General features: G+C 41.6%; 2 protein-coding genes across 7 annotated transcripts in view; one reads left to right on the plus strand and one right to left on the minus strand.

The window, feature by feature from the left end:
- Positions 1–27,180, minus strand: part of SRPK2 (SRSF protein kinase 2) — a gene marked incomplete at its 5' end in the record, with an annotated part of 230,134 nt that overhangs the window by 74,312 nt on the left and 128,642 nt on the right. The gene's annotated exons all lie outside the window — the stretch shown is intronic.
- Positions 11,561–11,806, plus strand: LOC307057901 (V-type proton ATPase subunit e 1-like; the record flags this gene model as incomplete). Its single annotated transcript, XM_079711208.1, has 1 exon — positions 11,561–11,806. The coding sequence occupies one exon, from the start codon at positions 11,561–11,563 to the stop codon at positions 11,804–11,806; it is 246 nt and encodes an 81-aa protein (XP_079567334.1).

The raw sequence follows: 27,180 nt of genomic DNA on the forward strand, positions 1-27,180 counted from the left end.
GGAGTACTGAAAGGGAGTCATCACAACCAAACACCAACATCACTGCCAGGACCTCCAAAAAAATCCCAAGAGACCTTACGGAAGTGCAGTCATCTTTCTGGCAGCCTTGCAAATGCTCATTTTCTTTTTAACAGACATGCCTTTACTGAAAATAAAACGGTCCTAGGGAAAAGAGGCCTGAGGAAGGGGAGGTAGGAGAGGAACTGCACCAGTTTCAACGCTTCCCCAAAGGGACGAGGTCAGAGAAAAGATTTACATGACCCATTCCTGGGGGTGGAATCTATCTCTTTGACAAATTTGCTCAACCAAAAGTACTTTCAAAGTTGACTATTTCTTCCTAAGAAATTTTATATGAAAAAATGAAGAGATTCTCTAAATTAAAAAAAAAAAACAACCCCAAAACAACACATATTCCCTGTGGAGACTATGTAACAACTAATGAAAAGGGAAGAACTAGAAGATCTTGTTCCACTGCTGCAGGGCACTGCTACGATCAACACCACTGATACTTGGGCCAGGAAACTCACGGCTGTGAGTGCTGTTTCGTACACTGTAGAATGGTGTCAGCCTGGCCTCCAGCCACTACATGTCAGTTGTGATCATCATAGACATGTCCAGAGACAAAGCAACCTAAATGTCCACCAACAGAGGAATGGATAAAGAAGATGTGGTACATGTATACAATGGAATATTACTCAGCCATAAAGAAGAATGAAGTAATGCCATTTGCAGCAACATGGGTGGACCTAGAGATTATCATACTAAGTGAAGTAAGTCAGACAGAGAAAGACAAATATATGATATCGTTTATATGTGGAATTTAAAAAAAGGGTACAAATGAACTTATTTACAAAATAGAAGTAGACTCACAAATGCAGAAAACAAACTCACGGTTACCAGGGGATGAGCGGGGCGGGGGGATAAATCGGGAGATTGGGATTGACAATATACACACTACTATATATAAAATAGATAACTAATCAGGACCTGCTGTATAGCACAGGGAACTCTACTCAATACTCTGCAATGGCCTACATGGGACAAGAATCTTTTAAAAAACCAACACTGGATATATGTATGTGTATAACTGATTCACTTTGCTGTACACCTGAAACTAACACAACATTGTAAATCAACTATGCTCCAATAAAAAATTTTTTAATCGTCACCAAAAGAAACCTACGTCCAGACACTGACAAGTGGGTGGGGGGGGAGGGAGGGGAGAGGGAGGGTGGCAAAATCCTGCCCATGTGAGCACCACTTCGTCGGTGGCATTTGCTACATATATCTTTACCTCAATGGAATAGACTGTTATCTCCGATAAGGGAGAAGAGACTCTAATTTTCACATGCCCATTTTCTCTCGTTTGAGAGGCTCAGGTATCTTTATCATAATGTGTGTCTCTTGGTGAGTTGCCACGTCACCTGCTTAACAAAATTCTCAGACCCTCTGGTGTCAGGGAGGGCCATGCTGAACAGGCAGGCAGATAGTTCCCCCAAAGCCAGTTCTATCAAGTTAAAGGGATGAGTCAGGGTACCTTGAAACACAGAGGAAGTTGAGTAATGTTGATGTAACATCTTGACTGGCTATCATATCAAAACATCTGGAACTCTGCTGTCCTCTGGCCCCATGTGGGTGCTGACCACTGAAAATGTGCCTAGTCCTTATTGAGATGTGTTCTAAGTGTAAAATACGTACTGAATTGCCAAGACTTAGTACAAAAAAATGTAAAACATTTTATTAATAATTTTATATTTATTACATGTTAAAATAATAATGCTTTGGATATAATAAATTATTAAAATTAAATTCATCTGCTTTTTTTTTTTAATGTGGCTACTAGAACACTTTAAATTACAAATGAGGCTCACATTACATTTCTATTAGATGGCACCACTCTAGACTCTCAGGTTCAACAACAGCAGAGGAGTGTCTTGGCAGAGATTCCTGGTCACATCAGTGAATATTTTTTTTCTGAGGCTTCTCCCAGTAATCTGCTTCACACCAATTATCACCAACTCTCAAATTACCCAGTTCATCATAGTAAGATAAGTACACTGTAACTACGAAATGTTACAGTCCAATCACTGACTCCTTTTCATTCCATCCAGCCTTGTTACTGCCTACCGCACAGGAAAAACACAGTAAATTTGTCTTAGGGCAGATGTACGTAAGAGAGAATGATGCCACACTGTCTTTAAGGCTGGCTTCTTCAAAGTGGTCTCTGGTGGCTTCTACAGCACCTCAAAGCCTGGTTAAATCTCAACTGCTTAAAAGATCAAGAGGTGATCTCACCAAGTGTATACTCATGAAATACATCAAGCGATTAAAAAAAAAAAAAAGACAACTTTCACTAATCCTACTGAAAACCATCAAGAAGTTATTTCAAAAAACAAACCAAAAAAGTTATTACATATAAGAATTAATATGGAGTTCCCTGGTGGTCCAGTGGTTAGGACTCGGCGCTGTCACTGCTGTGGCCTGGGTTCAATCCCTGGTCAGGGAACTAAGATCCTGCAAGCCATGCGGTGTGGCCAGGAAAAAAAAAAAAGAATTACTAGAAGCACATAAGCCGTGGGGGGAAAAGCTCATAAATATTTTCAACAACAGTGCCAACACTACTAAATGATGAAAGAATAGTCTTTCAACAAATGGTACTGGGACAAATGGCTATCTGCATACAAAATAATGTTGTAACCCTACCTCACATAAATACATAAATATTAGCTCAAAATTAATAACTTGGGACTTCCCTTGGTGGTCCAGTGGTTAAGACTTCACACTCCCAAGGCAGGGGCCCACGTTCGATCCCTGGCCAGGGAACTAGATCCCACATGCATGTCGCAACTAAAAGATCCCGCATGCTGCAACTAAAAGATCCCACGTGATGCAACTAAGACCCAGTGCAGCCAAATAAATAAATAAAAATATTTTTTTAAAAATTAATAACTTGCAGGAAAAAAATATGAGTAAATGTCGATTACCTTAGGTTTGGCAATGTTTCTTAGATATGATACTAAAAGCATAAGCAATAGAAGAAAAAAAAGATAAAACTGGACTTGAACAAAATTAAGAACGTTTGCGTTTCAAAGGGCACCATCAAGAAAGTAAAGACAGGGCTTCCCTGGTGGTGAAGTGGTTGAGAGTCTGCCTGCCAATGCAGGAGAGATGGGTTCGCGCCCCAGTCCGGGAAGATCCCACATGCCGCAGAGCAGCTGGGCCTGTGAGCCACGGCCGCTGAGCCTGCACGTCCGGAGCCTGTGCTCTGCAACGGGAGAGGCCACAACAGTGAGAGGCCCGCGTACCGCAAAAAAAAAAAAAAAAAAAAAAAAAAGAACTAAAGACAACCCAGAGAATGGAAGAATATATTTATAAATCATACAGCTTTAAAGAAACTTGTATCTAGAATATAAAAAGAAATTTGTAACACGACGATAAAGAGACAAATTTTAAAAATTAAAGAAGTAGAACAGACATTTCTCCAAAGAAGATATACAAATGACCAATAAGCACATACATGAAAAGATGTTCAACATCATTAGTCATTTGGAAAAGGGAAGTCAAAACCACAATGAGATACTACTTCACGTCCAATAGGATGGTTATATTAAAAAAACACCAGACAACAACAAGTATTGTCAAGAAAGAAGAAATTGGAACCATCATACGTTGTAGCAGGAGTATAATATATAGCGCAGCTGTTCTGGAATATCTGGTAGTTCCGAAAAAGGTTGAATTTAGAGTTACCATAAAACCCAGCAATTCCACTCCTAGGTATATACCCAAGAGAAATGATAACATTTGACCTCACAAAATCTTGTGTAAAAATGTTCATAGCAGTGCTATTCAGAATAGATAAAACGCAGCAACAACCCAAATGTGCATCAACTGATAGATGGATAAGTAAAACGTGGTATATCCTTACAATGTAATATTATTCAGCAATAAAAACAAATGAAGTACTGATGATACATGTTACAGCAAGGATGACCCTTGAAAACATTACGCTAAATGAAAAACACGAGTCAGAAAAGAACACATGTTGAATGATGCCATTTTATATCAAAACGTCCAGAATAGGGAAATTTGTAGAGTGTATTAATGGTTGCTTGGAGTTGGGAGCAGGGGAAGAGAGAAGAGAAATGGAGACTGACTGTTAACAGATACGGGGGATTCTTCAGGAGGCATGAAAATGTTCTCATGTGGTGATGGTTATACAACCATGTGAATATACTTAAAAAATACTGAACTGCATACTTTAAATGTCTAAGTTGTATGGTATTTGAATTATAACTCAAAAAGCTGTTTTTTAAAAAGCAAAAGCCTATACGACTATATAATACCTTTTAATATCCACCTTATACCTTAATAAAGTATATGCTTCCAAGAAAAATCATAAATATCTACATTTAGATTTAAGCAATCTATATGCATGGTCTCTTTTACAAATGCCTAGTACATTCACAGTGAAAAATAACATGTAGTTCTGTAAAAAGTAGAGAGTCTTATCTAATCATCTGAAGTTTCTATAAGGCACTAGTAATTTAAGAACGTGTATGTATACATAAGAAAATGTACCAACTCAGTGACTGGAATAAAAAATTTAGAAAGCAAAATGCCAACTAGTCATTCATATTTTTCACAAAGAACTATATTTATTTTGCCCTACATAAAACATAACTAAATATTCTAATCATTACTCCAAATAGGGCTATCATAAAAATGCAGGTAAAAAAATATATTTTTTCTTTAAATATTACATTAGAATACTAATATTATTTTATCATGCTTATCGACTTCATATTATATTTTTCATGTACATTTGCTCTATTAGTAAAGTGAGGAAAAACTAAACAACCCTAGCAAAATGCGTACATCATCTGCTCTAAATTGCCATGGCAACCAGATGGGAGTTCTCTGATTTCCTTCCAGCTGCTATTTCTTTTCCATTCCAGCAGAGAAAAAGAAGTAAACTTCACATTTGGCAGAAAAAGAAGTACTTTCCTTTGTTATCAGCTTAAATGGCAACTGACACCATTTAAGAAATTAATTGTTAATCTTTAACCAAAACATAAAGAAAAGAAATCCCGAGACTTCCGGGGAAGATGGCGGAAGAGTAAGACGCGGAGATCACCTTCCTCCCCACAGATACACCAGAAATACAGCTACACGTGGAACCACCCCTACAGAACACCTACTGAACGCTGGCAGAAGACCTCAGACCTCCCAAAAGGCAAGAAACTCCCCACGTACCTGGGTAGGGCAAAGCGGAGAGATTCCCACACAGAGGATCGGTGCCAACCGGCACTCACCAGCCCGAGCGGCTTGTCTGCTCGCCCGCCAGGGCGGGCGGCGCTGGGAGCTGAGGCTCGGGCTTCAGTCGGAGCGCAGCGAGAGGACTGGGGCTGGCGGCGTGAACACAGCCTGAAGGGGCTAATGCGCCACAGCTAGCCGGGAGGGAGTCCGGGAAAAAGTCTGGAGCTGCCGAAGAGGCAAGAGACTTTTTCTTCCCTCTTTGTTTCCTGGTGCGCGAGGAGAGGGGATTAAGAGCGCTGCTTAAAGGAGCCCCACAGACGGGCGCGAGCTGCGGCTGAAAGCGCGGACCCCAGAGACGGGCTTGGGACGCTGGGGCTGCTGCCGCTGCCACGAGGCCTGTGTGCGAGCGCAGGTCACTATCCACACCCCCCTTCCAGGGAGCCTGTGCAGCCCATCACTGCCGGGGTCCCGGGATCCAGGGACAGCTTCCCTGGGAGAACGCACGGCGTGCCTCGGGCTGGTGCAACGTCACGCCGGCCTCTGCCGCCGCAGGCTCGCCCCGCACTCCGTGCCCCTCCCTCCCGCCCGGCCTGAGTGAGCCAGAGTCCCCGAAGAGGCTGCTCCTTTAACCCTGTCCTGTCTGAGAGAACAGACGCCCTGCGGCGACCTACATGGAGAGGCGGGGCCAAATCCAAAGCTGAGACCCGGGAGCTGTGGGAACAAAGAAGAGAAAGGGAAACCTCTCCCAGCAGCCTCAGAAGCAGCGGATTAAAGCTCCACAATCAACTTGATGTACCCTGCGTCTGTGGAATACATGAATAGACAACGAATCATCCCAAATTGAGGAGCCAGGAGTCAGTGCTGTGCCTCTGAGGTGGGAGAGCCAACTTCAGGACACTGGTCCACAAGAGACCTCCCAGCTCCACATAATATCAAACGGCGAAAATCTTCCAGAGATCTCCATCTCAACACCAGCACCCAGCTTCACTCAACGACCAGCAAGCTACAGTGCTGGACACCCTATGCCAAACAACTAGCAAGACAGGAACACAACGCCACCCATCAGCAGAGAGGCTGCCTAAAATCATAAAAAGTCCACAGACATCCCAAAACACACCACCAGACGTGGACCTGCCCACCAGAAAGACAAGATCCAGCCTCATCCACCAGAACAAAGGGACTAGTCCCCTCCACCAGGAAGCCTACACAGCCCACTGAACCAACCTTAGCCACTGGAGCAGACACCAAAAACAAGGGGAACTACGAACCTGCAGCCTGCAAAAAGGAGACCCCAAACACAGTAAGATAAGCAAAATGAGAAGACAGAAAAACACACAGCAGGAGAAGGAGCAAGATAAAAACCCACCAGACCTAACAAATGAAGAGGAAATAGGCAGTCTACCTGAAAAAGAATTCAGAGAAATGATAGTAAAGATGATCCAAAATCTTGGAAATAGAATAGACAAAATGCAAGAAACAGTTAACAAGGACCTAGAAGAACTAAAGGTGAATCAAGCAATGATTAAAAACACAATAAGTGAAATGAAAAATACTCTAGATGGGATCAATAGCAGAATAACTGAGGCAGAAGAACGGATAAGTGAGGTGGAAGATAAAATAGTGGAAATAACTGATGCAGAGCAGAAGAAAAAAGAATGAAAAGAACTGAGGACAGTCTCAGAGACCTCTGGGACAACATTAAACGCACCAACATTCGAATTATAGGGGTTCCAGAAGAAGAAGACGAGAAAAAGAAAGGGACTGAGAAAATATTTGAAGAGATTATAGTTGAAAACTTCCCTAATATGGGAAAGGAAATAGTTAATCAAGTCCAGGAGGCACAGAGAGTCCCATACAGGATAAATCCAAGGAGAAATAGGCCAAGACACATATTAATCAAACTGTCAAAAATTAAATACAAAGAAAACATATTAAAAGCAGCAAGGGAAAAACAACAAATAACACACAAGGGAATCCCCATAAGGTTAACAGCTGACCTTTCAGCAGAAACTCTGCAAGCCAGAAGGGACTGGCAGGACATATTTTAAGTGATGAAGGAGAAAAACCTGCAACCAAGATTACTCTACCCAGCAAGGATCTCATTCAGATTTGATGGAGAAGAAATCTCAAACCAATTTCTTCAGGTAGTATTCTAGGGACATTCACATAAAGTCAAATTTCTTTTTCTTTCCTCGTATGTCGACAGCCTAAATCTAAAACTCACTCTCTTCCTCCCACCCTCCTTCTCACTCTTCCTCTCTTGGTGGTAATTGTCAGCCTGAGAAACATGCAATCTGGCATTTCTACTTAAGGACAGAATCAATCAGTATACACTTTCTCTCAAAATAGCTTATCTAAAAAGGCTAGCTGCTGTAGCACTGGGTAAAGTCACACAGCTAGGGAGGAAAAAGCCACAATGATTTCATGTATTCCTCTCCAATGAAAAGAGAATTTCTAAACTTTGTATAAATCAAACCTAAATGTGAAGTGTCTGCTATGGTAGGCAGAATTCTAAAATGAGCCTCAATGACCCTTGCCCTGTGTAATTCCCTGTTCCTCTGAGTGTGGGTAGCCCTGTGAATACGGTATCACTCTTGTAATTATGTTATGTTATATGGCAAAAGGGCAGATACACTGGGTGGGCCTAACCTAACCACATGAGCCTTTTTACAGGTGAGGGTTTTCTCTGGCTGGTCACAGAAAAAGTCAGGGGCGTGCTTGAGCTAGCCTGGAAAAAAGCAAACATTCATGCCAGGAACTGCCCATTAGGGCCACAGAGCAAGGAATTACGGGTGGCCTCTAGCAGTGAGAGTGGTCCCCAGCCAACAGCTAGAAGGATAACAACAACTTCAGTGCAAGGAAGAGTTCTGCCAACAACTAGTCATCTTAAAAGAGGACTCCAATCCCCAAATGAGAACCGCAGCCTTGGCCAGCAGCTTGGTTTCAGTCCAGTGAGAAATCAGCCACCTGTGCAGCCCTAACTTCTGACCTACAGAACTGTGAGCTAATAAACAGGTATTGTTTTTACCTGCTAAGTGTGTGGTAATTTGTGCAGCAATAGAAAATGAATAGAGCTGCCAAGTTCTCAATAAGTAATAGAGTAGTTCACTTTAAATTATCAGATTTTGGCCTCAACCAAATCTGGGGTTTTTTAAATACTTGAAATGATCGGAGGAATTAAGAAGCTGGGTAATAAGAATGTGACAGCCAATTCTCTTTGGGGCACAGGCAAGTTAAAAAGAAAGGAAAACAAAACCTTATTCCCCAAATTCTAACAGAAACCATCATAATTCCAAGCCAGACACTACACGGTCTTACTAAGACTGTGTTGTCTTCTAGAACACTGAACATAGTTAGTGAAGATGGAAGTAAATCACACCTGCTTCCCAACTAAACTACACCTTAGACAACAAACCAGTTGACTACTTGACCACCTGACAACATATATATGACAGAGCTATAGACTTCTCATCCACCTGTATTACTAATATTTCATAAAACTGTGAGGTCTGGCAGTACATGTTATTACTACTGAAGAAGAGTAAGGCAGACAGAAAAGTTTAATCCAGAGCCCGAAAGCGTGTAAAAATGGCATCCACGGACTCCACAGATACTCAGCATAGCACCTAACAGCGGTCCCCAGCCTTTCTGACACCAGGGACCAGTTTCGTGGAAGACAGTTTTTCCATGGGATGGGGTGGGGGGATGGTTTCGGGATGATTCAAGCGCATTACGTTTATTGTGCACTTCATTTCTGCTATTGTTACATTGTACTATATAATGACATGATTATACAACTCACCATAATGCAGAATCCGTGGGAGCCCTGAGCTTGTTTTCCTGCAACTAGACGGTCCCACCTGGGGGTGACAGGAGACAGTGACACCTGAAGTGTGTGGCTTATGTCCAGTCTACTCTGTAAGGTGCAGCTTGTCACTTGCCACTCCCTGATAGGCCTTTGATATGAGTCTGCAGGCAGTTGATTTATCATGGTCTCTGTGCAGTCAAACCTCTCTGCTCATGATGATCTATATTTGCAGCCGCTCCCCAGCGCTAGCATCACCTCAGCTCCACCTCAGATCATCAGGCATCAGATTCTCATAAGGAGCGCGCAGCCTAGATCCCTCGCATGCGCAGTTCACAGCAGGGTTCGTGCTCCTGTGAGAATCTAATGCCGCCACTGAATTGACAGGAGGTGGAGCTCAGGCGGTAATGCGAGTGACGGGGAGCTGCTGCAAATACAGATGAGGCTTCACTCGCCCGCCACTCACCTCCTGCTGTGCGGCCCGGTTCCTAACAGGTCACCAACCGGTATCGGTCCGTGGCCCGGGGGTTGGGGATCCCTGGCGAAGACCATGCACCATGACGTGTGCCGGGGTGCAAAGGAGCCCAGCACTGAGGGACGCACGGTCTAGCAAGAGGACTCTAGAGAAGTGCCTGTCAACACGTGAATATGGGAACAGAACTGCTCCAAGCGTTGTTACAGAGGCAGTGGTGGCAGAGGGCTGAGCCAGAAACATCCACGGGCTGGGAGTGATCTTAGAGACAGAACAGAACGAGGCACAGGGGGTGGAGGAGGGTGGCCAAGGCCCAGGAACAGGGTGATGAGAGGCACAGAGGCCTAAGCTAGCCCAGTGTGGCTGGAGACAGGGAAGAGGTCCAGCAGCAGCCAGCTGACAGAGGAACGAGCTACAGTTCTAAGGGATTCGCGCTCTATCCTTAAGGCGAGTAGGAGCCACTGAAATACAATTTTAGGACCAGAGAGTTGCTCTCTGCAAAAAACATATGAAATCGGTATACAGAATGGGTAGAAAGGATAAAAGACAGAAGCAGGGAAACTAGTGAGGCGTCGCAGGAGGAAATGATGAAAACCTGAACTCAGAACTCAGTAATTCATTTGCTGGAGGTGGGTGTCTGTCTCCTAGGTTTCTGATAGTAAGACAGTGTTACCATTAATTTGGAGAGAGAACACAGCAGGAGGAGGAGGAATGGCTTGCAGTGAAAGCTTACTTCTGTTTCAGCTCATCAGAGTTTGAGGGGCATGTGGGATATCCAGCATTGTAGAAATACAGTGGACTGCTTGGTATATAGAATCTATAGGTAAAAAATAAAGGTTTAGGCTGCAAACAGAAACAGAGGTCATGAGTAAACAGCTGGTAAACAATGCCTCTCCAAGCATGTGAGAGTGCCAAAGAGAACTGAGGAGTTAAAGAGACAAGAGCAAGGCCTAGTTAAGTGCTAACATACAAGGTTAGTCAAACCACCAACAGATTCTAGCCTGCCTGGTTGACGATCTGCAAGCAGTGACCCATAGCGTAATCACCAAGATAAATTCATACATTTCAAGGACAGATTTTGGAGAATATATAAGTTTTACCTCACATAAGCCTACCTTTTTACATTAGGACAAGATATACGTATAAAAACTAGCAAACTAAGGACCCGTGTGTTTCTATCTAAAAGGCTCTGTTGTAGGCAATCTGAAGCCAGCTGGGTACAGGGTAAACTGCTACTACAAAAACAAAGGGCGGGGGGTGGAGGGAAAATTGTTCACTAAGACATGTATGTTGATGAAACTTAACTAGAACAACTGCTTCCTGCTACTCAGGAAATAATGCAAGATGTACCACTTTGAACATGGCTTCTGCACGCCTCCGCAAGATTTAAATCAAACAGCAACTATAATTATATGACACAATAGCCACTGGCCAAATTAAACAGAATAAAATTTAAGATTCAGTTCTTCCGTCACCCTAGCCTCATTTTCAGGGCTCAAACAGCCGTAACCACATGCAGCTGGTGACTATGGTACTGAACAGTGCAGATAATAGAACATTTCCATCATCACAGGAAGTTCTACTGGACAGTGCTGCTCTAGGCAACATTTTAGCAACATGAACCTCCTCTAGCATATCATTACTTTTAATAAGTAAACAAAATTAACTGAAAAGAGTTTGGAACATTTTTTTATACAGCCCACCACTGGAAATTTTAGTTGTAAAATTATAAACAGGAAAAGTATACTCATTTTTAATTTGACAGATGATCCCAATATTTGAATATCCTTTAGCTCAGCACATCTCCTTACTGGGATTCACCTGATACTCACAGTGACAATGTCTGAAAATAGCAATATATTGGGGTCTAAATGTCCATCAATGGGAGACTTGTTAATAACATGATGATAGATTATGGCACATGCATACAACATAACTCTTCTATAAGAAATGAGGCAAATGAAATTAAGAAAATTCCATCCACAATAGCATCAAAAAGAATAAAACACAGAGCTCCAGTGGCAACCATGGCATACACCGGCCTCACGGTGTCTCTCATTATGATGAGCACGTTCTGTGGCTTCATCAGCTTCCTGGGGCCCTGGTTCATCTCTAAGGGTCCCAACCAGGGAGTTAGCATCACCATACGGGTGACCTGTTCAGTTTGCTGCTGTCTCTTTTGGCCGATTGCAATTCTGGCCCAACTCAACCCTCTCTTTGGACCACAGTTGAAAAATGAAACCATCTGGTACCTCAAGCATCATTGGTCTTGAGGAAGAAGACCTGCTCGCCAGTGCTCAGTCACTGAGGCCACAAAGAGAACCCCTCTAGATGCAAAATCACCTCCATACCCAGACCACCTTCCTTAACTCACTCGTTTTAGCCATCAACTGCCTTAAATGTTCCCACCACATTTGAATGCCTTATTCTACAATGCAGTTTTTTCTGGTCACGTTTTTTACACTTTGATGAATGATGTACCTATTTAACCTAAAGTATGCTGCCTCCATAAAATGTTTATGTACTCTTCTGAGATAGAAAGTGCTGTTCTTCTGAGAAATAATGTTACTCTCTCCTTGGAACCTGCGGATTTGAAGATGGCTCCTGCCTGCTCACAACATGGGAATCAGCGAAATGTTTAAAAACTGTTACAAGGCAATAAGACTCCAGTGGGGCAGTCAGTAGGAGAACATGTTCAGAGGGAAAAATCTGTCTCACCAGAATTATACCAAAGTATATTTTCAGGATGAATTTCTTATTTCTGCCATCTTTTAGAATAAATTATTCTTCTGCTTTCCATGGAAAAAGAAAGAATAAAATACAGTTGAACACTGAACAATTAGAGGGTTGGGGCACAGCTGAAAATCGAAGTACAACTTAATAGTTGGCCTTCTGTGTATGTGGTTCCTCCATATACACAGAGTCAACTATCTGTGGACTGTATAGTACTGTAGTACATACTATTAAAAAAAATCCACATATAAGTGGACCCAAGTAGTTCAAACCCGTGTTAAGGGTCAACTGTACATAGGAATAAATTTAACAAAAGAAGTTCAAAATATATACTATCAAAGCTAAAAAAGATTACTGAAAGAAATGAAAGAAGATCTAAATAAACAGAAACACATCCCATGTTAATGGACTGAAGACTTAATTCTGTTAAGATGACAATATGCCCCAAACTGATCTACAGATTCAATTCAACGCCTATCAAAATACCAGTTGGCTTCTTTGCAGAAATTGATAAGCCATTCCTAAAATTCATATGGAAATGCAATGACCCAGAATAGCCAAACCAATATTGAGAAAGAACAATACTGGAAGACTCATGCTTCTTTATTTCAAAACTTACTACAAAGGTACAGTAATCAACAGAGTGTGGCACTGAGAGTCCAGAAATAAACCCTCACATTACCATCAAATGATTTTTCAACAAAGGTGCCAAGACCATTCAATAAGGAAAGAGCAGTGTTTTTAAACAAAAGGTGATGAGATAAATGAATACCCACATGCAAAAGAATAAAGTAGGACTCTTAACTCACACTACACGCAAAAATTAACCACAGTAGATCAAAGACCCAGATGTTAAGAGCTAAAACTATTTAAAACTCCTAGAAAAGATGTTCATCATTAGCCATCCGAAAAACAAAAATCAGAACCACAATGAACCACGAATTCACACGTACTAGGATGGCAATAATCAAAAAGACAGATACTGGGCTTCCCTGGTGGCGCAGTGGTTGAGAGTCCGCCTGCCGATGCAGGGGACACGGGTTCGTGCCCCGGTCCGGGAGGATCCCACATGCCGCGGAGCGGCTGGGCCCGTGAGCCATGGCCGCTCAGCCTGCGCGTCCGGAGCCTGTGCTCCGCAACGGGAGAGGCCACAATGGTGAGAGGCCCGCGTACCGCTAAAAAAAAAAGACAGATACTAACAAGTGACAGCAAAAATATGCAAATATTAGAACCCTCACAGACTGTTTATAAGAAAGGAAAATGATGTACTCATTTTGAAAAACATTTGAAAAACTAGAAGCAGTTTCTCAAAAGATTAAACAGTTACCATATGACTCAGCAGTTCCACTCCTAGGTATATACACAAGAGAAGCTAAAACATACATCAAAAATAAAAACTTGCACATAAATGTTTTTAGCCTCATTCGTACTACCCCAAAGCAGAAACAACCTAATGTCCATTAATTGATGAATGGATAAATAAAACAAAATAGTAATATAATAGAATATTACTCAACAATAAAAAGTAATGGAAGTACTGACAGATGCTACAACATGGATGATCCTTGAAAACATTATGGTAAATCAAAGAAGCTAGTCACTAAAGATCATATTATATGATTCCATTTATATGTAATTCCCAGAATAGAGAGAAAGTAGGTTAGTGGCCGCTTATGGCTGAGGAGGTGGGAAGAAATGGAGGCAACTGCTCAAGTGTACAGAATTTATTTTGGGGGTGATGAAAATGTTCTAAAATTAGGTGGCTGGTGATGGTTGAAAAATTCTGTGAGTAGACTGAAACATCTTGGAATTGCACATTTAAAATTTTATGGTACATGAATTATCTTTCAATAAAGTTGTTACACGAAAATAAAGAGGCTGTCCTCTATGTACTAATATGGAAGGTATGTCAATGATAAATACAAAGGTGCAGTGCATTTGTGTATGGCATGTACCGTTTGTTTTACAGATACAATACAATGCATGCACCTCATGTTAACAGGCTGTTTCTGGTGGGAGCACCAGGACACTGACAATAACGGCTCTCCTCCAGGAAAAGGCGCTCAACGACTGAGGGTCAGGGAGAGGCATTAACTTTTCAAGAATCCCTTCTACTCCTCTCATACTTTTTCAGTGGGGCACCATGCGCACGGGAACTGAAATTAAGTATTAATTTGTGAAGACAAGAAAGAAAAACAAGACAAAGTGGATGCTGGGAAAGTGGCTCCTATCTCTGACCCCACCACCACCCCACCCCTCCCCCACCCTTGGCGTCTCGGGAGAGTTTACTAAAGAACAACAAAATGAACTGTCTAGGGCTGGAAAGCTAGGATAAAAGTCCAGCTCCAAACAACATGCAGTTTTCTGGTAGAAAGCCTGTGGGTTAGGTGTGAATGCCGGTTCCATCGCTTAAAAATCCACGAGAATTCAAGTCAGTGACAACTTCCCTGAGCCTCTCAAGAAAGTCAGAGGTTTATGGTAATTTAAAAGGGATGATACATAAATTCCTTGGTATGGTAACTGTGCACGTGGTAGGCAGTCAAATAAAGGTTAATCCTCACGTCCTATTCTCACCTTTCTGGTGTGTGGTTACCATGAACTTGTTTCCTCAGGGCTCCAGCTGTGAGTAATAAGGAGGTACACCCTGATATATTATGCATGATAGCGCTATCAGACCTCTGGCCCTTTCTGCTCATCCGTAACTGTGCTAATGCAAAGGTCAGCATCAATCTACCTCTTAACCTCTCTGCTTCTAAACTCATGTATTTTATAATCATGATTGGTTATGAGATTTAAGAAAGTTTCAGAAGGATCTCTATTGTTAATGATCACATATTTCTACAAGGCAATATGACAAAATGGGTTGTACTGCTGCTATAACCATCTTTGGGGGAAAAAAAAGATGTCTAACATAGATTTTAAAAATTTAACGCGTAAGCAAACTGCTTAATAAACATTGTCCAGTAACACATGACTTGTTCTAACTAGGTCTTTTTGGACAAGTACAAAGTTAAGCCCAAACCTCAAAGACTTTCTTGTGAACGAGGGTTTCAATGGACTTTACACAACAGAAGTGTTCCCATCTTAAAAACTGTTTCCCCTAGATGGAAAACAAAAGTTACAATTGCTGGCAGAGAATTGTAGTCATCTGAAGAGTTACTAGTCCACTGCAATACTCTCTGCCTCTTTCCAACTTTATAATTTCAGCCATACACATTCTTCAATATTAGATAAATGGCTTTATTTTTTAAGACTGTTGTTTCAATTAGCACTAATGCCAACCTTACGATAGGAATTGTGTATATAGTTCTTCAAAAATGCTGAAGCACGTTAACATTATTCTTGTAGGAATGGCCGTTTTCAGAGACTGGTGGATACCTAAAGAAGCTATCAGAAAAACATTTTCCAGAGAAACGAGAGATTCTGCAAGCACCAAATCCAATCCCAGTGGGAGAGGCTCAAGAATAAGCTTAGGATTCCAGCTACAATTGCCATCCAAAGACAGGTTCTAGGAAGAGACAGGACTAGAGAAAGAAGAGCTAGGATCAACCAGTGAGTCCAATTTCGGATACCCACACTTCTCTCGACTGAGGAGGTAGGGGAAATCTCTCCTATTCATCTGCAATCTCAAGCTTCTCCGTGGGCAGAGTTAGCATTTGAATTTATTATTATACCTTGCTAGTTCTGAAACCCCCAAGCCAAGAATTAATTTAGAGTGCTTCCGGGTCACTGCCATCCCTGGGTGCCTGGAAGAAGTAAAAACAAATCCTCTTGGGAGAAATGCATCCTCAATCAGGGCTAACTGGGATTCCAAGCAGTTAAGATTGGGTGGGGCAGATGTGATTTAATAATTTTTTTCAAATCACCAAATAAATAAGGAAACAATACCCAATGAGCAAGCCAAAAGAAATAGTAAACAGCAAAAGTAACTTCAGATACTAGTACTATGAAATACAGAATATAAAATAAATATAATACTGATAGAAATAAAGGAAGGAAACGAAAGCACAAGCAGGGAATTAAAGCATGAGACTTAAAATCATTGATCGATTAGACAACAAACAAGAGACTGGAAGATGGATCTGAAGAAATCATCTAGGATGTATTGGGTTGGCCAGAAGGTTTGCTTGGGTTCTTCTGTAAAACAGGAAAAACCTGAGTGAACTTTCTGGCGAACCCAGTATCACAGAAAGACAGATTGAAAATATGACGAAAGGTTGAGAAGTGGAGTACAGAATGAGAAGCTCTAACCAATCTACTCTTTGGGCTTCTTGGCGAAGGGAGAAGAAGGAAGAGCTAAGAATTGTCCAGAATTGATAAGGAACATACATCTCAAATCCAGAAAGCACAAAGTGTTCCAGACAAGGAGAAATCTCCAGAACAATAAAACTGAAGAACTCCAAAGCAAAGAGAAAAAAACAGGGGGGAAAAACAGCCAGATTTTCTACAGAGAAATGACAATTACACTGTCACTAGAGTTCACAAAAGAAAGAAGTCAAACAACAGTGGTGTAAGATCATCAAAGTGCTAAGAGCCAATGACTGTCATTTTCAGTTATATAACTGGCTAAAGAAAACACGTAGGGACTTCCCTGGTGTCGCAGCAGTTAATAATCTGTCTACCAATGCAGGGGACATGGGTTCGATCCCTGGTCTGGGAAGATCTCACATGCCTCAGAGCAACTAAGCCCGTGCGCCACAACTACTGAAGCCCATGCACCTAGAGCCCGTGGTCCGCAACAAAGAGAAGCCACCGCAACGAGAAGCCCACCGACTGCAACTAGAGAAAGCCCCCGCGCAGCAACGAAGACCCAACACAGCCAAGGGAGGAAGGGAGGGAGGAAGGAAAACATGTATACATAAAACAAATAAAGGTATTTTCAAATCAACAAAAACTTAGTTTATCATTTACAGGCTTCTTCTAAAGAACAGATTTCAGGAAGACATGAAACAATGAGGAAGGTCTAAATTACAAGAAAAAATGGTGATTGATAAACTGGTAAACATGAGTTAAAACAAATAATGAATGTATATTTCCAGGGTGGCAATAAAAATAGTACTCAAAATAACAATATTTAAAAAATCAGGGCCTCCCTGGTGGCGCAGTGGTTGAGAGTCCGCCTGCCGATGCAGGGGATACGGGTTCGTGCCCCGGTCTGGGAGGATCCCATATGCCGCGGAGCGGCTGGGCCCGTGAGCCATGGCTGCTGAGCCTGCGCATCCGGAGCCTGTGCTCCGCAACGGGAGAGGCCACAACAGTGAGAGGCCCGCATACCACAAAAAAAAAAAAAAATCAAACTCTGAAATAATAGTACTATTCTGAGTACTTTACTCGTATAATTAACTCAATGCTCAAACAACTCTGAAGTACTATTATTCACCCCATTTTCACAGATGAGGATAATGAGGCACAGGGGGTAAGTTCAAGGTCATACAACTAGTGACTGGAGAGCCAGGAAGGAAGCTTGCCCTACTAGGCAGCAGCTGGAAGCAGTGAAGTATTTCCAGACCCAACTTTCTAGTAGAACTAGATCTGCTGCTGTGCCAGTGGACTCGGTAGAAGGAAGCGTACGTGGTAAATAACTGACACGGGTGAGAGGCTTGAACAGGAAACATTGAAGGACACTCACTGGGATGAGATGAATCCTCTGTAGTACTGATATCCACTTACAGCATTCAGACTCCTCCACTCACAGACTGACTCACTAAGACTGAGAGAAGGCCCAGAAATCTGCATGTTTGGTAAGCACCCCAGGAAACTGATGCAGGTGGTTTAAGGGCCACACTTGAAGAAACATTACCAGATTCATATGTAACCACTATAACCACTACATTCAAGTCCTTTAGTCTAAGGTTCTATTTGACTTTAATGAGCTTCTAAACAAGAAAAATCATACTCATGTGTAGTGTGGATACCAGATGTCAACTAAACCCTTAAACAAATAATGTGCAGTTTCAAGCTCACCAAAAGATGACACTAGAAAGGATAAACTGTGGTTAAACAATGGAATAACTACTCAGCAATACAAGACAATGAACAAATATGAGAACATGAATGAACTCAAAAGAACTGTGCTAAGTGAAAGAAGTCAAACTACAGAGTATACGATTCCATTTTAAAAAGGCGAAACTTCAGTGATGGAAAGCTGATCAATGGTTGCCAGAGATGAAGGAGTGGGGGAAGGGTACTAACTGCAAAAGGGCTCAAGGGAACTTTTGGTGCTGATGAAATGCTACCTCACGATTGCGGTTGTGGTTATACCATGTATATGTACAACAGTCACAACTCCACGAACTGTACACCTAAAACTGGTGAATCTTTATTTAATGTAAATCATACCTTAATAAAAGCTGACTCAAAAAAAAACGATCATCATAGCCACCAATGAGTTCTCCCCTGTACACTGCTCTTAACACATGCTCTCATCCCACTCCAGTTGGTTCAGATCAAATACTCTTCACGACCAAATAGGAAATTCTGCAACCCCCCCAGTCATGTGTATTAACACATGGGAAACTCACTGCCTAGTTTTAAACCACTCACTAACCTGCAAGGGCAGCACTGAACAGGTAAGAAAATAAAAGCTTTAGTGTTCAACATCAGAGCCTTACCTAAGGTGGAACAGAAATTCAAAACATAAGGTGCTGCTGAGACTAGCACCCATGAAACCAAATGCTACAAATTACTCCCCCTTGTATTCACACACGACACAGTACCATCTCAGTTCAAATTTATCTCACAACTGAGGACTGTCTTGAAAAACATCAAACTGGTATCTCCGATGGGGCGGGAGCTATGAAGTACTCCACCAGTCTGATCATCCCATCGACTCAGATCAAAGAGAACTCAGGGCCTGTGATATTCTCTCCTACCCTTGTGCTCATAAATTCTGTGATTCTACCCTATAGTTCCACATTCTGCTTGACTACCCACGTACAGAGAAGATACCTCACATTTGTTCAAGAAATATTTATCAAACTATTTTATTGTTAAAAAATGAGTAAAAGCTGTTTTCATGCGTGGAACCGGGTGTCTAACAGATTAGAGCAGACAAGTATACAAGTAACAATATAAAACAAGGCAGACCATGGTTCAGAAAGACTATTACCTTAATCACCTCAACACAGTCAAGGTTCCAAGGTCCGGGGAATACAATGAGAACAAAACAAAATACAGAGAAAGGCAGAAATGTTCTCTCTGGCTCATTTAGTCCCCACGAAATCCATAGAGAAAGGAGTGACAACTGAGGCTAACCTGTGAGGAAGGGCTTTTGAGGCAAGGCGAACCCCGGGAATAAGCACAGGCATGGCAACAGGAAAGTCCAGTTTTGCTGATATACAAGGTACCCACAGGAGAATATTGGCAGAAACGCTAGAAAGAAAGACCGGGGGCTTCCCTGGTGGCGCAGTGGTTGAGAGTCCGCCTGCCAATGCAGGGGACACGGGTTCGTGCCCCGGTCTGGGAGGATCCCACATGCCGCGGAGCGGCTGGGCCCGTGAGCCATGGCCGCTGAGCCTGCGCGTCCGGAGCCTGTGCTCCGCAATGGGAGAGGCCACAACAGTGAGAGGCCCGCGTACCGCAAAAAAAAAAAAAAAAAAAAAAAAAAAAAGAAAGACCGGAACCAGATTCTGACACCCTTGAATGAAGAATATGGAGTTTATTTCTGGTAAGATATAAAACGCCATGCAAAATTCAATCTATATTTATTTTAGGATCTGTAACACAATAGTTCTTAAGACTATACACCATGATCATGTAGAAGCTTTTTCAAAAGACAAAACCTACAGGCAGGAGATTCTGACTCAGTAGGTCTGGAATGTGGCCTGGGCACATGTCACTAGGAGTCTGACACACACCCACAGTTAAGAATCTCTGCTGTAAGAAGCCATTACAGTATCTCACAGATGTCTACCGGTAATACACTCAAGTGTGCTTATGACTGAAACATAAGCAAGGGAAGCAAATACGAATAGGCACAGGCAAAGAAAGGCAGATTACAAATAAGAACTTCTGATGCTCCGAAAGATTTCAGGAATAGGACATTCCACTCTAATAAATGTATGTCTCTTAAAAAGTTATTACACTAATCAGTCTGTTTTAATCACCTACTTCATTCAAGTGAAACCAAAGTTTAGCTAATTCCATCAAAATATAAATAATTATACCATTAAGTATTCAGAGTTCAAACTCAGAAAACCATAGCTAAAGGACTTCTAATTTAAACATGACTGATTAACACCAAACATTTTTCTTCTCTCCTTCCCATAGTAAAAAACAAACAAAAAAACAAGAAAATCCAAAATAACAAAGACAATGGAATAGTAAAAATCAAGGAACAAGAAATTCAACGATGTTTTTAGAACACAAAGTCAATGCAGGAGGTAACAAATAGGAAGAACGTAAGCACTACAACTGACAGTGACAGACACCGACCAGAAACTAGTCCACCCCAGAGCCTCGGCATGAAAACCAAGGACTGGGGAGAGGTCAGGCTGTTGGGGGGATGCTCCCGAATACACAGAGCTCGTCTGGACACAGCCATGGCCCCTTCCTTCCCCGCTCACCCCAGCCCCCAGTGGAGGCAGATTACGATCTTTCCTGAAGCAAAGACTGCATAGTTTGGAGAAAGTCTTTGCTTCAGGAAAGACTGTGATCCGGCTACAATCTTTTGGAGAAGGTATGGTAAGGTACTGGTATGAGAAACCATTTTGATAATTAATAGAATCTCAGATTCCTTACTCCACTCTGCCCCCCTGAACAGGAGTAAAGAGAATTCCTTATTGGAGAAAGGCAAGAGCCACACCCAGGCCAGGCCCATAAACAGTTACAGCAGAATTCATTTTTTAAAAATCCTTCTCTTAAAAACTAATGAGTGGGCTTCCCTGGTGGCGCAGTGGTTGAGAGTCCGCCTGCCGATGCAGGGGACACGGGTTCGTGCCCCGGTCTGGGAAGATCCCACATGCCGCGGAGCGGCTGGGCCCGTGAGCCATGGCCGCTGAGCCTGCACGTCCGGAGCCTGTGCTCCGCAACGGGAGAGGCCACAACAGTGAGAGGCCCGCGTACCGCAAAACATCAACAACAACAACAAAAAGCTAATGAGCATTTAACACATCACACACTGGGTTCTCTCTACACCTTGATAAGGGTCAACCAGCTCCTATAACCCAGGTTCGTGTCAGGTTTTCCAGTGCTGGAGGTTGATGACTCTTTACCAGGTATGACGCTGAGTAGCTGACTGAGGACAAGAGCTAAGCTTTAGTGCCTATGTGCTTATTAGCACGGGTGCTTACTCAGGCAGACATCAAATGATATAAGCTGAATAAAAAATCGAAATTGAAAAGGTGTATGCCTGCTTTCTAAATCATTAAGCCTATAATCTAAAACTTTGATTTCACTATCTTACATTGATTCTGAACTTCAGTGGAGTCACAAAAATTTTCTGTATTAAAGAATACATTTCCTAGTCCTTTCTTCCTCACAAATATGCAGTAAATAATAAGGCGCCATTTGAGAGTATAAGAAATTCTGTTGACTAGAGATGCTACTTCTACATGTTAGGAATTCATGAATAAAGAATCTTACTAAGGACTTAGTTACAAACTGGTGGCAAGAACAGGCAAAAATTCCCAACTGGTGTACACTTGACCTAGAGGCATCCAAGTTAGACAGTCTACTCATCACTACTTATTTGGGAGAATTTTAGGAACTCAAATAATATATGACTTAGATCCTGAAAAAGTGAAATAAGGTTTCATTTAAATGGTTGTTTTAAAATCAGCAGACAGGGGCTTCCCTGGTGGCGCAGTGGTTAAGAATCTGCCTGCCGATGCAGGGGACACAGGTTCAAGTCCTGGTCCGGGAAGATCCCACATGCCGCGGAGCAACTAAGCCCGTGCACCACAACTACTGAGCCTGTGCTCTAGAGCCCGCAAGCCACAACTACTGAGCCTGAGTGCCACAACTACTGAAGCCCGCGCGCCTAGAGCCCGTGCTCTGCAACAAGAGAAGCCACCGCGATAAGAAGTCTGCGCACCGCAACAAAGAGTAGCCCCCACTCACTGCAACTAGAGGAAACCCGCGCACACCAACGAGGACCCAACGCAACCAAAACCAAATAATAAAAATAAATTAATTAATTAAAAGATTAAAAAAAAAAGCAGACAAAAACTACATACAGCCCCCCCAAAAAGGTGGAGCTTAAATGTGGCAATAAAATTAATGTTTTATATAATGAATGCTATAAAGTCAATTTGTTTCTCCTCATTCTTGAATCCATTATAGTACAGTCTGACGTGTGATACCAAGCTAAAATAAAAACTCTTTCAATAGTTCGCTATTTTCTTGCAACACAGTCTCAGGAGTAACTTAACAGGTCAAAGATTTTCCACATTTAAAAATCAAACATACTGAGAAACTGCTATACAAAAATCTGTACAGGTGACACCCTCATCATCAGAGAACATCTTTATTGGTAGTTTAACTGCTTAAGATGAGCTCCTGCACATATTCCACTACAGACATCCTAACAAAGAAAAAAACTGTTTCCTTACAATGGCTCATTAACTTTTCTAATAGGTAATAATCCACGCTATAAAAACAAAAAATGCACTATAATCAATAAAGTTTGAAACTTAAAATCTGAAGTAAAATTTGATCAAACAGTAACTGAAAACGATATTCCTAACAATTCAATAAGCATTTTAAGCAGAAAATAGTTTTTAACAGCAAAATTACTGTTAAGTTTTAAAACTTCTATTTTCTTACCTACTTCAGTATCTATTCTGAGTACTGCTAACTCTTTAAACACTATTATTCCACAGCATTACTTATGTGTTTTCCATCATAAATTACATTTTTGAGAAAGAGCATTCTGGTGTAAATACAGCAACTGAGTGGATAATAACAGGAATTTTAAAACACACTTCCAATAGACTTGCACTTACATGCGACTGTAGCCTTACTGACCATTTATTTACTACATCATTCTCTGTTTGCTTCATCATGAACAAGAGTGATATGGCCGCTGACCTCACAGAGTATTTTGTTGGAACTACACTGGAATCAGAAAAGGGAAGTTTATAATTTTTTTGATGGAAAAAGCCATCTAAACTCTAGTTCCTGCTATGAGCCAGGCATTATCCAAATGCTTTCGCATTTATTCAAACAATCTTTAAGAAGACACTAAGGGCACAGAATAAAATTTCACTACTGATGCAATTACTCTTTGTGCAAAATGACCCAGGTGTAAGAGGGGCCAGACCCACCTCGACCCAGGGCCTCTCAGTCCAGAAAAAAGCATGCTGAGACCACATGATTTCACAACCTTAACTCTATCTGCCCAGAATGGGCCCAATGGCAATAGTTCCACAAATGATCTCTTCAGCTTAAAAAAAAAAAAAAAAAAATCAACTGTAACAACTATTCTTTGTCTGATGTCAGCAAAAATGAAAAAGCCTCTTCTGAAGAGATTCCTGAAGTGCTGACGAGCCACAGGCCTTCTTTCCACATTTTAATAATCCGGGCAGAATGCAGAATTGAAGGCCACTCCTTCCCCATCTCTCCCTGCCATCCTGCCATACCTCCCTACCCGAGCTCATCTCCTATCTGGATCCAACCCTGTCTCTTCTGCCTTATAAAAGCCATGTTTCCCTACTCCATCTCAGCAGTTACACTCAGGTCTGTGGACCATCGGTCCTCCACAGAGCTCGGCCCTCTTGTAGTTCGGTGACCTGCACACGCGTTTTCCTCTCCCAAGCCCAGGTTTCACCACCTTCTCCAAACCACCCAATTTCTGGTTTGGTGGTTTGGCACATCACAAAATTTCAAAACTCTATTTTTTCTCTCACCTGTGTTTTAGACAGTTGCGATGAAGAAGAAAAGAACCCTGGATAACTGAGTTCTTGCTATACGGGTATTTAATCTGTTAGGTCACAGCTAATGTTCAAACATTTAACTTCTCTAATTTAAAAATATGAAACTACTTCCAAATCCTAAAATTATCTACCTAATCCTTTTCTAAAATAAATTCAATGTCCAAACACAATAAAATTATTTACTTTATAATTCTCAAAAATATATGTGTGAATTTAAACAAACAAAAAAGCCTTATCTGGAATTCCCACAGGTACTTTATAAAACAGCCTGACCAGGGAAGGGATCAGCACAAACAAGGCTCGTGCTACCATGAATTACATTACACGAACACCCCAAACCAATAATTTAATCCTGCTCACTGTGAACCACTGTCTGTGTTCTTATTCTATCTAAGTAAAAATATGCTTCCAGAAGTGATGTTTTATCTTCACAAAGTAGTAACTGAACTTCAAAGGCACACTGTAAAAGACTCAAATATTCAATATGTTCGTCATGTACTTTCATTCAACAAGCATTTATTAAAGACCAGCTACGTGCCATGCACTGTGCTAGTCAATACACTGATTTACAAACAAAGGGACACAATCTTTGATGATGAAAGACACAATAGACTATCATCTCTGAAGATTTTTAATAACAACTCCAACATACAAAGATGGATGTAGAGAAGCAAAGTAAGTTTCCATTCCACCAGCACGTGCATTCCAGCATGCTCCCAACAGAAAAACGGTTTCTATTTATGGGGTCAGTTGGAATTGCCAACTCTGGGTTTTATCAAATTTCTTTCACGTGAAAAGGAAGACAATAAAGTAATAAAAGAATGAACACAAAGCTGGCTTCCTGAACCAGCTGCAACTGAAACAGAAGTTAAAATTATAGACCTAGGAAACAGTGGTATTACTTTAAAAATTCTTCTAATGTTTAAGAATGCTAAAGCATGAAGAAGAAAAAAAACCAGATTAACCCAATACACACTGGTACCTGCGAAAGTTCTATAAACATATATAAATTGTATCATGATGCAAACCCAATTCTCTGTTATCATTTCAAGTATCTCCATTAGTATTCAAACAGGTACTTTGTCAAACAATCTTAGCACCTTTTTCTTCCAACTTTTTTTTGGCCTCTCTGCGTGGCTTGCGGGATCATAGTTCCCCAACCAGGGATTGAACCCGGGTCACTGGACCGCCAGGAAATTCCCCTCTTCCATCTTTAAAAAGAAAATTACCTGCATGGGCTTCCTTGCTGGTGCAGTGGTTAAGAATCCACCTGCCAACACAGGGGACACGGGTTCGAGCCGCGGTCCGGGAAGATCCCACATGTCGCAGAGCAACTAAGCCCGTGCGCCACAACTACTGGACCTGTGCTCTAGAGCCCGCGTGCCACAACTACGGAGCCTGCGTGCCGCGACTACTGAAGCCCGCACGTCTAGAGCCCATGCTCTGCAACAAAAGAAGCCACCGCAAGAAGCCCCACACCACAACGAAGAGTAGCCCCTGCTCGCCGCAACTCGAGAAAGCCCGTGCACAGCAATGAAGACCCAATACAGCCAAAAATAAAAATAAATTAATTAAATAAATCTATTTTAAAAAAGAGAAAATTACCTTCTTAATCAAAACAAACAAAAAAACAAAAAAAAACCCTCAAGAAACTCCTAAGTGAACATAAAAACAGTAATTATAAAATTTAAGTTCTAGTTCTTTCAAAAATCAAGCTGAAAATGATTAGCATAACCATCTTCCTATGGATAACTTTGACTTACCATTTAGTTCTCTCTGTATGTGCACCTATAACCTAATCCAGCTCTTCTGTTTCCCCTTCCAGCGACCACCACCACCATTTATACACCTCAGCAGTGAACAGAGAGCCTGGGGGTTATCCTCAACTTCAGCCCCTGCCCCTGAATATGATCAGCCACCAATGAATTGGCCTCCTTGATGTCTACAGACCCTCCCGCCTTCCCACCACCCTGTTGTACTCAGACCACAAATGCCCCTCAACTGAATTATTACCACATGTTACCCCTAGCCTCCACCCACCCAATTTATATCCCACACTGTAGTGAAAGTAACCCTTCAAAAACACAAATCTGATCTCATTTCTTTCTTAAATCCTTTTGCCCTTGAGATAAAGCAAAATATTCTTAACATGATAAATACAACTCTGATGATCTGGGCCCTGCTTAAGGGTCCAGCCTCAGCTAACCCCTTTGCTCTTTTTTTCTCTCCCTCTTGTTTATTATATTATATTCCATTATTTCAAACACACAAAACCGGTATACCCACTTGCAATATTAACAGACCTTGATATTTCATCATAACTGCTTTGGATCTTTTAAATGAAGGACTCAGTTATTACAGGCAGAGTTGAAGCCCCCGAATTCATTCCCCTCCTTCAACAGTTAAAAGCTATCCTGAAATTAAGACTCACCATTCCTGTGCCTGAGTCTATGCATGCATGTTTATACATGGTTTATACTTTAACCATACAGCTTGTACCAATAAACATGTACAGTCTATGCATGGTTTATACTTTAACCATACAGCTTGTACCAATAAACATACGTTGTATCATATTGTATGTCATTTTACCATTTTTTTTTCCACTCAGTTTGTTTTCTGAGATTTACCCATGTTGACAGAGGTAACTCCAGTTCTCACTGTAACTGTCATATAGTATTACATCACCTGAATATTCACCAGTATACTGAGCCCTTTTCTCAATGAACGTCCAGGATGTATCACCTTATATTATCACAAACACGCTGACATTTTCACACACATCTCCTCGTACAGGCATACAAGGGTTTCTCAAAGGCAGACTCTGTCAAGCTACACTCAGCAACTCATGAAACCAATATACTTGGTTACAGACCATGTTTTATTAAAAATGAAAGTAGAAAATGTGTGTTTCATGTATAAGAGTACTGCTTCTTTAAACATATTTCAGTTATACAGACAGGTCAATGTACGCACTGTGTCACAAAAGAAAAAAATATGGAACCCCCTTGCTTGAAAGTGTCTATCTAGAAGTAAAAACT

This window comes from Hyperoodon ampullatus (genome assembly GCF_949752795.1).
Source record: "Hyperoodon ampullatus genome assembly, chromosome: 9".
NCBI lineage: Eukaryota > Metazoa > Chordata > Mammalia > Artiodactyla > Ziphiidae > Hyperoodon > Hyperoodon ampullatus.